We start from the raw sequence: 14,291 nt of genomic DNA, 5'->3' as shown, positions 1-14,291 counted from the left end.
TTAAAATGGTTAGTGTGAAAAAGGCTCTTCAAGACCATCCCAGACTCATCACTGCCAATCAAATACAGGGCCTGGCTCTGTTCTAGGCACAGAAAGATAGTAGACAGACACCGCCCTTTCAGAACAGATGATCCACAGGAAGCAAACCTCTTTTTGTGTGCAAACCCCTCTCCCCCAACACACGCACGCACGCACGCACGCACACATGAGAGGCAACACTAAGTGGAATGAGTCTGCCTGAAAGCCAGGAGGCGTGTGTGTCACCAGTGATGTAGTGCAGGTGCTATGAAGGCCGTCACCAGAACCTGGCCAGGTTTGAAGGATCAGAAAATGCTTCCCTGAGGGGCTGGTATTTAAGCTAGACCGGAAGGATGAGCCACCAAGCTAACGTGTTTGGGGAAGAGCATTCCAGGCAGAGGGAATCCTGGGGCTAGAAAGAGCTGGCAAACAAGGCTGGTGTGGCTGAATCACCGGGAAGAATGGAGAAACCTCCTCCCAATAAATGGTAGCAAAATTAAGGATCTAACACGACACTATTCCTAGCTCCGGTAGTGGGGCGGACCAAGGGCCTAAGTTGCCTTCAGGCATTCTAGTCTAGGTGAGTGGCGCTCTCCTGAGTCAGGACTTGTCGCCTGGGGTGCCAGCCTTGAACCCCCTCCAGCCACCCTGTGTTCTGTCTACAAAGGCAGTAAGTAATGTTCAGGCCAGCAGCTGGAGGGGTTTGGGTGGCCCTGGGGGAGTCTGGTTCCTCCACAGTCCCATCTGGTGCGGACCCTGCTCTTGCTAGCAGTGACTGTATCCTTGGGTGGAGAACTCAGCTTCCACAGTTCTCATGGCCATTATTCTCGGGCTTCCGGGCGTCACAGCTGATCAGTGAGAGTCAAGGGGCCTCTCTTCACAAGACATTCTCCTATTTCTCGCTCAGATGAGCCAGTTTGAACCAAAGCTTGTCTGTTTCTGACAGGACCTTCCTGTCAGTCACAACCAATAGCCAGCCATCCTCTCTTTTTGCTTTTCCGAGATCCCTAAAATGACATCCTCACTGGTCAAATGGTTAAGGGTCCCACAAAGCATCAGCCATGTTAACCAGCCAGTTAATTACTAATTTTCCAATTAAAAAAAAAAGAACCCTGCTGCTCCATACCCCATGCAGACTGCAAACTCGACATATTAGGGCCTGTGACGCAGAACCCTGTAGTCTGTACTCTTCTGAGTTCTCTTGGTTGCAAGTGACAGAAAACTAAATTCAGTAGCAAAGGAGGAAATGATTGGTGTTCATGAACGGATTGTAATAAGTCAGGAGTGGCTACCTGCAGGGTCAGAGGCTCTCACAGAGACCTCCATCCCTTCCTAGCTTGGCTTTATTCTCAGATGGTTTTTGCCACTTGACAGTAACATGATACTTAGATGTCCTTTTGACTTAGAATTCCGGAGAAGGATATTTTCAGTCCCATCATTCACATAGCAAATCTCTGGAGGATCGATTGGCCCTGTGATGGTCTGATGGACGGCGTCGGCTCAGTCACTGTAAACAAGGACATGGGGGACGTGACCCCAGGTCTCCCTCCTCACACAGGAGGCTGGCGAAGTCTCGGCACTTTTGTACCAGTGGTCCCCTTTGCCCAGAAACAGTCCCCCCCAAAAGCTGTATGGCTGTCTCCTTTTCTTGTTAAAATCTTGGCTTAAGTGTCACTTCCTCAAGGCAACCTCTCCTGACACCCAAATTAAAATCATTCCCCAGATGCTCTACTAAGTTCAGTGGATATAGCAAAAGCCAAAGTAACAACAGCTTCAGATGGAAGATCTCCGAGCAGTCCAGAGCTGTGTCAGCTACGTGGTACAGGAGGTCGTGGCCCCCGCCTCATCTGTCGTCATCAACACATCTCCCCCTCTGTCTCATGATCAAAGGCGGTGGGTCCAGCTCCCACCAAGAGGTCCTCTTCAGCCGTCAGGAAGAGAAGGGCAGGTGGAGGGCACGGCCCTTCTTAATAAGGGTGCAACCCAAAAGTTACACAGTCACTTCTGTGCACATGCCCTTGTCTGAACTTAGTCATATGGCCACGCCTACTAATGTGCGTGAGTCTGGAAAATAGAGTCCAGTGGGGCAGCCAGGCGCTCAGCTAAAATTCAGGGGTCTGATCGCTAAGGAGGATGAAGAGAATGGATATTGGGGCAGATGACCATCCCCATCACATGGAGATTCTTGTAACCACAGAAACAGCGGTCAGAATAGCAAAGTAAAGAGGTGCTTAGAGATGGCAGACAGACCCAGAGCAGGGACTTGTTGAAATGCACACAAGCCAGGGACAGAGTGATGCTGGGATTCAGGTCTCCTAACTCCAAGTCCAGTGCTTGAAACTGGAGAAGGCATTGCTAAGGGGTGGGGTGAGGGGTTGATTTGAGAGGGACTTTGGCTTTCTGTGTGTTATCTTAGCTTCAACTTTATTTTTATATCATGTACGATATATATCTACCAAGGATTTGTGTAAATAAATGAAAACTTGGCTAATACATATATGAAAAGGCATTATCTTCATTAGTCAACAGAGAAACTCAAATTAAAACCACAGTGAGATAGTACCGTACATCGTCAGGATGCCTAAAACTGTTGAGAATGTGGACCCATTGGAACTCTCGGATATTTCTGGTACAACCACTTCGGAAAAGTGGCACCACCTGCTAAAGCTGAGCACGTCCTTGTTGCCTAGTGATTTCACATCTAGGGATTTACCCAACAGAGATGTGTACATATATTCACTAAAAGACGTATCTGACCTGGCTGGCATAGCTCAGTGGATTGAGCGCAAGCTGCGAACCAAAGCATCACAGGTTCGATTTCCAGTCAGGGCACATGCCTGGGTTGCAGGCCATGGTCCCCAACAACTGCACATTGATGTTTCTCTCTCTCTCTCTTTCTCCCTCCCTTCCCTCTTTAAAAATAAATAAATAAAATCTTTAAAAAAAAGGCGTATCTGAGAATGTTCATAATAACATTTTCTAATATTTGTCGTAACCAAAAACCGGAGATAAGCCAAATGTCATCTACAGTTAAATGCAGTATATTCATATAATGGAACATTACAGGTATGAGAATGAATGACCTACACACAGCAACATGAATGAATGAATCTTACAAATAAAATTGGAGCAAAGAAGACAAAAGAGTGCATGCTATATTATTCCATTTTCATACAGTTCAAAAACAAGTAAATATGCAATTAAGTCAGGATAGCCCTGACCAGGTATCTCAGTGGTTTAGAGCGTCATCTCGCTACACCAAGGCTGCAGGTTCCATCCCTGGTCAGGGCACATGCAAGAATCAACCAATGAATGCATAACTAAGTGGAACAACAAATCAATGTCTGTCGGTCTGTCTCTCTCAAAATCAGTTAAAAAAAAAAGTCAGGACAGTGGTTAGCCTTTGGGGGTGGAGGGGTAAGCAACTGGAAGAAGACAGAAACTCCAGAGTTCTGGAGCTGTTCTTTTTCTCGGGTTGGGTGCTGGTTGCACACGTATGTTCACTATGGGACAATCTGAGGACACTTACACATCTTTGCACCTTTCTGTATGTATGATACATTTTTAATAAAAGTTAACTTGAAGAAATAAGTAGATGAAAACGTGAAAGCACAAAGAGAGACGTGTCTGGTGCACCCCGCCTGGGTTTACTTAGTACGACACAACTTTCAGGGTGAGGACCTCAGGAGAGAGCCCTCCTGTACTTGTTTCCTCGAAGAGAATAACCAGCATCTCAAGTAGTGGCATAACAAGGACCTCCAGGGACTGTCGCCCGGCCGGGACTCACAGGACAGATCAAGGTACGAAAACTCTGAGGACTTAGGGAGGACACTACATCTAGCAAGTGCACTCATTTTTGTTTTTTTTTTTACGACTTTTAAAAAATGTATTCATTTTTTAAGAGAGAAGGGAAGGGAGGGAGAAAGAGGAGAGAAACCAACGTGAGAGGGAAACACTGGTCGATGGCCTCTCGCGTGCCCACACACAGGAACCCGTCCCACAGCCCAGGCCTGTGCCCTGACCAGGAGTCAAACTGGCGACCTTTCAGTTGGCGGGATGATGCCCAGCTTACTGAGCCACACCAGTCAGGGCAAGTGTCCTCGTTTTTACACTGGCAACAAATCAGAAGCTTGTTTCAGAATAGCAAGGACCTGTCGTTGGCTTTACTGTAACACACGAGTCTCCCTTTTCTCTGCTGAAAAAGTTAACTCAGGAGAAAGGCAGAACCTAAAGGACAATAAAATAAACAGGATTTCAGGGCCATAATTCCAAGGGCACATTCACGTGGATTATGATGGAAATGCCTCCCTTACGTAATGGGTGTCCTGGGTTGAAATAGGTAACCGAACAAAACCCTTGGTGGCTCAGGTGACTCAGTTATCTCAACAGAAGAGAGTCATCTACTTCTCAGAGAGCTTTTCCATGTGCTCTCATTTGATCCTGATGGAAACACGCCCTTCACCCAGGTTCCATGGGCAAAGTTAATTATCTTGGAAATTAACTTTTAAGCTAACCTGAATTTCAGTTGGAAGTTACTTGGTCCTTTCCCTCCAGTTTGCATAGTGTGAGGATGAGGCCCAGAGAGGAAAAGAATTTAATGGCTGCCTCACAGACAGTCAGGTGGCAGTGCGGGGAGCAGGACCTAAGCAGCTGGGTCCTGGCCTGGTGGCTCCATTGGTTGGAGCATCATCCCGTGCACCGAAATGTCCCCGGTTCAATCCCTGCTCAGGTCATGTACCTGGAAAGCATCTGATCGACATCCTTCTCTCTCTCTCTCTCTCTCTCTCTCTCAAATCAATGACCATATCCTTGGGTGAAGATAAAAACAAAAAATTTTTTAAAAACCCTAAGGGGTTGGGTTTCAGGTGACCGTGAAAAGTGGCCAATCTCAGACATTGTTAGATTCTGTGAAATCCCATCACCCTTCCCACTCCCACTTCTGCGAATCACGCTTAGGACACAGAAGTTTCGCTGGTGAGTCTCTGGAGTCCGTCAGGCCCTCCCTTGGGGCCCAAGGTCTGTGAGTCTGCACTTTGTACTTTCTCCCAGGCCAGAGCCCAGGGAGGGTGAGGCAGTTCTGAGTAAAGTGAACAACAGACTTACCTTGGAATACAGGAGGAAGTTTTGTGAAAGAAGGAAAGAAAAGTCAGGAAAAGGAGAGAGAAAGAAAGAGGGAAAGGGAAGGGAAGGAAAAGGAAAGGACAGAAAAAAAGAGAGTGGTGGGGGGGGAGAAAGGAAGACTATTATATGCATGTTTGTGTGCTCCCAGAAAAATGTCTGATAGCATAAAACCAAAATTGCCAATGAGTAGGGAGCAACGGGGCCCTCCCCCCATCCCCCCAGCCCCCAAGGCCACTTCTCTTCCTCAGCAAGCAGGTTGGGGCCCCAGTACCTTCTGTACTTGCCAGTTCCTTACATGTCCTTTAATCTTCACCTGGCTGCCATCAGATCTTAGCTCCTCTTCTAACCATCTCATTCAAGACCCACTGTGCCCCCCCCAGCACCCCTCACTGTTCAGGAGACCATTGTTGTCGCTGCCTCCACAGCACTCATGGCTATCTGAAATCTTGCATATTTACTTGATTTTTGTCTCCCCCACCCATGATCCATAAAGACAGGAACTCTGTCTTGTTTCCCACTACATCCTCAGCGAAGGACAGGGTCAGACCTGGAGCAGGGGCTCGATGAGTACTTAGTGAGCTTTTCCCACCTCATTCACTCACTCATTTTTAAGAAGAATTTTTATTTATTTATAGACAGGGGAAGGAAGGACAAAAAGAGAGAAACATCAATGTGTGGTTGCCTCTCACATGCCCCCTACTGGGGGCCTGGCCGGCAACCCAGGCGTGTGCCCTGACTGGGAATCCCACCCGCGACCGTTTGGTTAGCTGGACGGCGCTCAATCCAATGAGTCACACCAGCCAGGGCAACCTTTCACTTTTTATTTTGTACAGTTCGTATTTTTAAACATTTTTGAAATGAGCATGAGTAGTGTTTTGTTTTGTTTTTTTCTTTCCTGAAAACGAGAAGAAAAGCAGCTAGGTTACTGCACAGGACTCTATCCTCAGCAAATTGTCTTGAGTTAGACAAGTTTCCAGCTCCCTCCCGGTACTACTTGGGGACTCAGACCAGGCCGAGTCCGGCCTTGGCCAAGCCCACAGGGCACTCAGCAAGCCTTGCGGGGATGCAGATCCCCTCCTCAGCCCTGATTGGTGTGGCTCAGTTGGTTGACGGTCGTTCTACAAAGTGAAAGGTCGCCAGTTGATTCCAGGCCAGGGCACATGCTTAGGTTGGGGCGCGTGGGAGAAGCAACCTATCATGTTTCTCTCCATTTCTTTCTCCCTCCCTTCCCCTCTCTCTAAAAATAAATAAAAAAAATCTTAAAAAAAAAAAACCCGCCTCCCAAGTCAGCCACAGCTCCTCCCCAAAGCGTCTGGGCCCAAGGGAAGTGGAGGGGCTTGGGGAGGGAAAGGGGCCGCGGAGAGAGCGCAAACAAGGCGAAATGGAAGAGACTGCGGAGGGAGGGGCGTGCAGAGGGGCGGAGAGAGTGCTAGGTGACAGTGAGACGCAGGGTGGGGGGCGGGGGGAGATGGGGACCCGAGAAGGTGTGGGGGTCTTTCGCAGGGCGGAGAGGGGACCGAGGGGCACAGTGAGGGAGGGTGACAGAGGGTGCCGGGTAGGAGGAGGTAAAGGTGAAGGTGCCAGGGTGCGCGGAGAGAATGGGACAGGAGGGAGGTAGAAAGGGGAGGAGGGGGCGGGACTGGACGGAGGGCAGGAGGCGGGGCGAAGCCGGCAGCGGGCGGGAGCGCAGTAGAGGAGAGTCGGGCGCCGGGCGGAGCTTCGGCCCGCCTCTGCCCGGCTGGTGGCCGGCTGCGGCTTCCTTCCTTAGCGGCTTCCTCGCGAGGCAGGTGAGTCCTGGGCCTCGGGGACATGCTCGGAGCGCGCTGGAACGGAGATTGGTTTGTTCCTAAGAACACCCCTCTCTAGGTCACGCCGCAGACGGCAGCCGTAGAGGTTCTGCTGTAACGGCAGACATAGGTGGACTTCGCCGCCACCGAGCCCTAGAGAGAGGGGGAGCGAGGGGGAAACCAGTGTCCCCACCTCCGCTTCTAGAAATAGAAAATGCTGTGGCTCGGGAGCCAGAGCCTTTTGTTCTCATCTGAGCCTTGCCAGGGGCTCCCTGCGTGACTTTGGGCGAGTTCCGCCTCTCGCTGGGCCTGCATTTCCCCACCCGCAAAGTGAGAGGGGTCTTTCCGTGGGTCTAAGTTTCAAGCTGACTTAAATTCACTTTCTTGATCAGCTTCCTTTAAGACATATCCCAGATTCACCAGGCGCGTCCCTTCTGCAAACATAGCTGCACTCTGACCGCTGGAAACCTGTATCAACTTTGGGGGAAGAAGCAGCATCTAGCCTGTGGACAGCAAGCTGAAGAATTTGTTTCCTGTGCATTGAAGCGCTAATCTTTTCACCGCTGTCCACCCAGACGGATGTTATTACCTCATTAAAGACGAAGCTGGGGCGCAGAGAGGCTTAGAGACAGGTAGGACCAGGCTGCTCTGTTCTGCCTTTTGTCCTATGCAGTACAGGTTTGCCAAAAAGAAATTTTTTTTAACATTCTGAGGATTCCTAATATAATAATATTTTTTAAATTGTATTTTATTGATTATTGCTATTACAGTTTTCCTGATTTTTCCCCCTTTGGCCCACTTCACCCAGCACACTCCACTCCCTTACACAATTCCCCCCACCATCACACATGTCCATGGGTCATGCATATAAGTTCTTTGGCTACTCCATTTCCTATACTGCACCTTACATCCCCAAGGCTATTCCGTAACTACCTATTTGTACTTCTTAATCCCCTCACCTCTTCACCCATTCCCCCACAGCCCCTCCCATGTGGCAACCGTCAAAGCACTCTGTACACAGAATTCTGTCTCTGTTCACCTTGTTTGCTTAGTTTGTTTTTTAGATTCAGTTGTTGATAGATATGTTGTTTTGTTGTTGTTTTGCCATTTTAGTGTTCAAAGTTTTTATCTTTTTCTTAAATAAGTCCCTTTAATATTTCATATAATAATGGTTTGGTGATGATGAACTCCTTTGGTTTTTTCTGGGAAGCTCTTTATCTGCCCTTCTATTCTAAATGATAGCTTTGCTGGGTAGAGCAATCTTGGCTGTAGGTCCCTGCTTTTCATGACTTTGGATGCTTCTTGCCAAACCCTTCTAGCCTCAAAATCTCTTTTGTGAAGTCAGCTGACAGTCTTATGGGAACTCCCCTGTAGGTAACTAACTTATCTTGCTGCTTTTCAGATTTTCTCTTTATCCTTAACCTTTGTCATTTTAATTTTGATGTGTCTTGGAGTGGGCCTCCTTGCTTCCATCTTGTTTGGATTCTCTGTGCTTCCTGGACTTGCATGTCTATTTCCTTCACCAAATTAGGGAAGCTTTCTTTCATTATTTTTTCAAATAGATTTCCAATTTCTTTTTCTTTCTCTTCTTTTGCCACCCCTGTGATGCGAGTGTTGAACATCTTGAAGTTGTCTCAGAGGCTGCTTATACTACCCTCATTTTCTTTGGATTCCTTTTTCTTCTTGTTGTCCTGATTGGTTTTTTGCTTCCTTATGTTCCATATCATTGATTTGATTCTCAGCTTTGTCCACTCTACTGCTATTTCCCTGTAAATTGTTCTTTTTTCCATTAGTGCATCTTTCATTTCTGACTGGATCTTTTTTATGCTATTGAGGTCCTCACCAAGTTCTTTAGGCATCCTTATAGCCAGTGTTTTGAACTCTGCATCTGATAGATTGCTTAGCTCCATTTTGTTACTAGAGTTTTGATCTGTTCTTTTAATTGGGCCATGTTTCTTTGTCTCCTCATTTTGGTAGCCTCCCTGTGTTTGTTTCTATGTATTAGGTAGAGCTGCTTTGACTCTATGTCATGGTAGTATGCTTTAATGTAGTAGGTCTCCTGTAGGGTCCAGTGGCACAGCCTCCCCTTTCACTCAAGCTGGGTAGTTGAAGTGCTACCTTCATGTGGGCTGAGTACATTCTCCTCTTGTAGTTAAGCCTTGGTTACTGTTGGCAGATCATTGGGAGGGATTTACCCAGGCCAGTCAGCTGCAAGGATTGGCTGTGACCACTTACCACCAACCCCCACCCTCTATGGAGAATTAACCATGCAGGGGCAGGGTGGTGGTGCTCCAGTGTGGTCTGTATCTGTCCACTGGGTGCTCTGGCCTTGAGGTTTCCCAGATGGTGCAGGCCAAAGTCAGCCCCCACCTGTGTTTTGCCTGGAGCCACCATGCCTGAGTTATAGAACAATCTGAGATGGCTGCTGCTTGTGCTGGATTTGGAGATTTCCAGAAGCCAAGCTGTTTGTTAACCTAGGCTGGCTTCTTGTGCAGGGCCAGGGGCTCACGGAGGCCAGCTGTTGCTTATTTGAGAGGATTTAGGAAGCTGTGAAGAAGGAGCCAAGACCAGCCATTCATATGGAAAAGCAGCTTGGGTGGGCTCCTAAATTGGGAGGGGTGGAATCTCTGGGGATTTCTAAAACAGGTCAAACAGCCCTGGCTGGCGTAGCTCAGTGGATTGAGCGCGGGCTGGGAACCAAAGTGCCCCAGGTTCGATTCCCAGCCAGGGTACATGCCTGGGTTGCAGGCCATAACCCCCAGCAACCGCACATTGAAGTTTCTCTGTCTCTATCTCCCCCCCTTCCCTCTCTAAAAATAAATAAATAAAATCTTAAAAAATATATATATATAAAAAATAAAACAGGTCAAACAGAGTTAGCCAGGTTGATGGATTCTTAGACATGGCACCAGCTTGCTGGCTCTGTGGGGGTAGGGTTTAGCAAAGGGACAATGGCGTCCTCTTGTCTTGTGCCAGACACTTCAGTTCTTCCCTGTGTGCCACTGGTACCTTTCAAGCTGCTACCCTGGTGCTGGAGCTCAGAGGGAGTGAGTCTGAGTAGGTGAGTCCATGTGTGGGTCCTTTAAGAAGAACTGTGTGTGACTCCAGCAGTTTCTTCCACTGACTCAATCCCCGCTGGTTTTTGCAGCCAGAAGTTGTGGGGACTAAATTTCCTGGCACTGGAACCCTGGGCTTTGGGGCCTGGTGTGGGGCTGGGACTCCTTGCTCCCAAGGATATCCCTCCCGAATTTTTTAAAAAGATTTTATTCATCTATTTTTAGAGAAAGGGGAAGGGAGGGGGAGAAAGAGAGGGAGAGACACATCAGTGTGTGGTTGCCTCTCACATGACCTGGCCCACAACCCAGGCATGTGCCGTAACTGGGACTCAAACCAGAAACCCTTTGGCTTGCAGGCCGGCACTCAGTCTACAGAGCCACACCGGTTAGAGCTCCCGCCTGAATTTTTATCCACCACACGTGGGCGAGGGACCAGCCCATTCCACGTCTGCGCCCCTCCTACCAGTCTGGATGGATGTGGTTTCTTGAATTTCCATAGTTGTCAGGCTTCCATTCAACTTGATTTCTGATGGTTCTGAGTGATGGTTGTTTTATATTTTAGTTGTAATTTTGATGTGGTTGTGTGAAGAGGGGAGCCGAGTCTGCTTATGTCCCCATCTTGACTGGAAGTATATCCTAATTTTCTAGAATTTTTTTTTTTATTCAAATATGTCCAAGCAGTAGAAGGGAACACTGGCTAGAGAGTCTAGTCCTGGTTATGCTGCTGACTCAATGAGATCTCAGTTAAGTATCTCTCCCTCTCTGGATCAGTCTTCCCTGCTGAACAGCCAGGGTTTGGTCACATGGTCTGCAAGGACCCTTCTGCCTTTAGCATTGCTAACAATAGGAATGGCAATCATTATCGTTTCTGTACCTTGACCTACAAAGCCCTGCCTGAGCTGACTCCTACCTACCCCAAGCACCAGACTCCTTGCCCTGCCCATGACCTTTGCACTTGTTCTTTCCAGTGCCAGGGGCACTTAACCACCTCATTTTCCTACACAGTCATTCTTCAGATCCCTACTGAAAGTCCACATGCCTAGGAGGTCCTCTGACAAAGACGAGATGAGGTCCTCGGATTGATAACCTCGTGGTTCATGCTGAATTCATTAAGCTTAAGTGTTTGTGTAGTTCTTTGTCTAACATCTGTGTCCCCTATTATTGAATGCCTATAAAAGCCATGAGGGCTGAAACTCTGCCCTATGCCCAGAGTCTAGTACATAATCAGTGCTCAGAAGTGTGTTGTGCAGTAAACAGATAATCACACTTAGTCCAGCAATCTTGTGAGGTTGGGCCCTTGTGCTCTTATGCATGAGGAGACGGCTTCAGAGACAGACACTGCCAGGGTCACACAGTGAGTGGGCAGCACTAGAATTTGTACCCAGTCTGCGTGACTCTAAAGCCTGAACTTCCACTTGCATCTCATTCCAGGATCTTCGGCTGGGAAGACTGTACCCAAGTGCCAGCGATCCTGGCCCATTAGGCCTGGAAAGAGACAACCATTAGATCGAGGAGATGTGTCTTGTCCAGCCTGGTTTCCCCTTGGCCCTGGGAAACTAAGGTGGACCTGGGAGGAACTTGGTCCCCTCCTGTAGACCCATGGCTCACCGGCGAAAGATACAGCTGTTGACATGGGACGTGAAGGACACGCTGCTCAGGCTCCGCCGGCCTGTAGGAGAGGAATACGCCGCCAGGGCCCAGGCCCACGGGCTGGAGGTGGAAGCCACAGCCCTGGAACGAGCCTTCAGGCAGGTGTTCAAGGCTCACAGCCGCAGCTTCCCCAACTATGGCCTGAGCCACGGCCTCACTGTCCGCCAGTGGTGGTGGGATGTGGTCCTGCAGACCTTCCGTCTAGCGGGTGTTCGGGATGCCCAGGCTGTGGGCCCCATTGCTGCCCAGCTGTACAAGGACTTCCGCAGCCCCTGCTCCTGGCAGCTGTTGGAGGGGGCGGAGGCCACCCTGAGGGAATGCCGGAAACGAGGCCTGAGGCTGGCAGTGATCTCCAACTTCGACCAGCGACTAGAGGACATCTTGGTGGGTCTTGGTCTGCAGGAACATTTCGACTTTGTGCTGACCTCTTGGGCTGCTGGCTGGCAAAAGCCGGACCCCCGCATTTTCCATGAGGCCTTGCGGCTTGCTCAGGTGGAACCAGCGGTGGCAGCCCATATTGGGGATAGTTACCACAATGATTATGAGGGGGCACGGGCTGTAGGCATGCACAGCTTTCTAGTGGTTGGCCCGGGGTCTCTGGATCCTGTGGTCAAAGATTCTGTGCCCCAAGAACATATCCTCCCCTCACTGCCCCATCTGCTGCCTGCCCTTGACCGCCTGGAGGGCTCATCCACAGGGCAGTGAGGCTGGTGAGGGAAGTGGCTGGGCCCGACAGACCCTGGAGACAGGGAGCCCTTTACTCTCTCCCTGCAGCCTCCCTAGTGCATTCTGACTCTAATGCAGTCAGTGTCTTATTTTATGGAGAAAAGGTAATGGACTTTTTGGCCAGCCCAATACTTTCAAGCTTTGTTTTAGCAGCAGGGCTATTTTGTTGTGGGAGATCTTAAGTGGAACCCCAATGTGCAAACCAGGAAAAGAACGAGAAACTGCTAGCGTTGAGGCACAGGTCCTAGGGCCCCTCATTCAGGCCCTGAGGCTTCTACAAGTCCCTGTACCTCAACCTACAAAGCCCTTCCTCCACTGACTCCTGCCTACCCCAAGCACCAGACTCCTTGCCCTGCCTCAGGACCTTTGCACTTGTTCTTTCCAGTGCCAGGGGCACTTAACCACCTCATTTTCCTACACAGTCATTCTTCAGATCCCTCCTGAAAGTTCACACAGCCAGGAGGTCCTCTGACAAAGACCAGATGAGGTTCTCAGATTGATAACCTCGTGGTTCATGCTGAATTCATTAAACTTAAGTGTTTGTGTACTTCTTTGTCTAACACCTGTATCCCTTATTATTGAATGCCTATAAATGCCATGAGGGCTGAAACCCTGCCCTATTCCCCCACCCCTCAAAGCCTGAGGTCAGAGGAGGTTCAGCTGTGCTTAAGGATATGCTCTCTAGGACCATGGACACTAAACAGATTTTCAACACGGACTGCCACAATTACAGTCATGAGAAGAAACGTGATTCTCCCCCACCCCCACCACGTCTTAGGTACTCTGCTGCTCCTTTATATGCATATAGAGTCCTCAGACCTGCCTAGTGGGCACAGGTAGTATGAACTCCACTTTACAAGGGATTCAGAGGTTGCACAGTCTGCCAGTATGGGAGGGAGCCAGGGTTCCAATTCAGGCATGCCTGACTCCAAAGCCCACTGGTGAGGCCATGAGGTTGCAAGTAGAAAGGGATCCATGTTACAAGATACAGTGCAGTGGAGATTCTGGGAGAATAGGGAAGGCGTCCTAAAGGATTTCAGTCTCAAAAGGACACCCCAGTCATAGGGGTTAGCGTGGGGGTAGGAAAGCACCAGGAATGGGGACCAGAGCCCAAGGAGGCAGGAGTGTGACTGTGGAGAGAATTACAGAGACTGAAGAAGTCTCTGGGTATTTTAAGTTCCAGGTCTCTTCCTGCCTTTCCCCTCTTCAGCCACCCCTGTGCCCTAGCCAGTGCCACACACAAGGGACACCACAGGCAAAAAGCAGACAGGCACATGCACGTTATGTTCTGGTACTGACAGCCAGGAAAGGCTCTGGAGAGGACCCTGAACTGGGGCTGGCATTTTTTTAAAAAAACAATTTTATTTTCAGAGAGGAGGGGAGGAGAGAAACATCAATGCGTGGTTGCCTTTCGCACACCCCAAGTGCAGACCTGGTCTGCAACCCAGGCATGTGCCCTGACTGGAATCGAACCAGCAACCTTTTGGTTCACAGGCCAGTACTCAACCCACTGAGCAGCACCAGCCAGGGCTGGGTTGGCATTTTGATGGACAGAAGGATAAGGTATCCCTAGCAGCAGCCTGTGGACTGGGGCCTGAAGGCTGCTGTGGGTAGTTGGATTGGTGGTTTGGGGAGCATGGGGTAAGGGACTTTGGGTGCCATCTGGAAGAATTGGGCTTTGACTGTGGTTTAGGGACAGGGAGGCTCTTCTCAGACAACTTCTTGAGTGTCAGGCAGTGAGGACAGGGTCATGAGCTGTGGTCTTAGAGCCACAAGGGCCTCAGAAGTCACTGCAACCAAAAATGAGTTGCCAGTACGTTTGCGGACTGGGTTGGATCCACCCACTGTTGCAAGTAAATTACTGAGCACACTTTCAGAGTGGGGCGGGCTCTGGCCCCACCTTGGAGCCCAGGAGCCTGAAGTTGTAGGTAAG

At 49.4% G+C, this 14,291-nt stretch overlaps 1 protein-coding gene across 1 annotated transcript; it reads left to right on the top strand.

Moving 5' to 3' along the window:
* Nucleotides 1–6,789: 6,789 nt before the first annotated feature.
* Nucleotides 6,790–12,905, top strand: HDHD3 (haloacid dehalogenase like hydrolase domain containing 3). The gene is made up of 3 exons (XM_045840492.1): nucleotides 6,790–6,926; nucleotides 7,319–7,558; nucleotides 11,414–12,905. Exon 3 carries the CDS (start codon nucleotides 11,582–11,584, stop codon nucleotides 12,335–12,337), a length of 756 nt encoding a protein of 251 aa, XP_045696448.1. The 5' UTR covers nucleotides 6,790–6,926; nucleotides 7,319–7,558; nucleotides 11,414–11,581; the 3' UTR covers nucleotides 12,338–12,905.
* Nucleotides 12,906–14,291: the final 1,386 nt, after the last annotated feature.

Source organism: Phyllostomus hastatus, unplaced genomic scaffold (genome assembly GCF_019186645.2).
Source record: "Phyllostomus hastatus isolate PE091 unplaced genomic scaffold, TTU_PhHast_1.1 phas_contig_34, whole genome shotgun sequence".
Lineage (NCBI taxonomy): Eukaryota > Metazoa > Chordata > Mammalia > Chiroptera > Phyllostomidae > Phyllostomus > Phyllostomus hastatus.
The sequence above is the reverse complement of the archived record's forward strand: the minus strand, read 5'-3'. Positions and strand labels throughout refer to the sequence as shown.

Excerpts from the sequence above, each read along its gene's own strand:
- HDHD3 (XM_045840492.1), top strand. The coding sequence starts at position 11,582 with ATGGCTCACCGGCGAAAGATACAGCTGTTGACATGGGACGTGAAGGAC.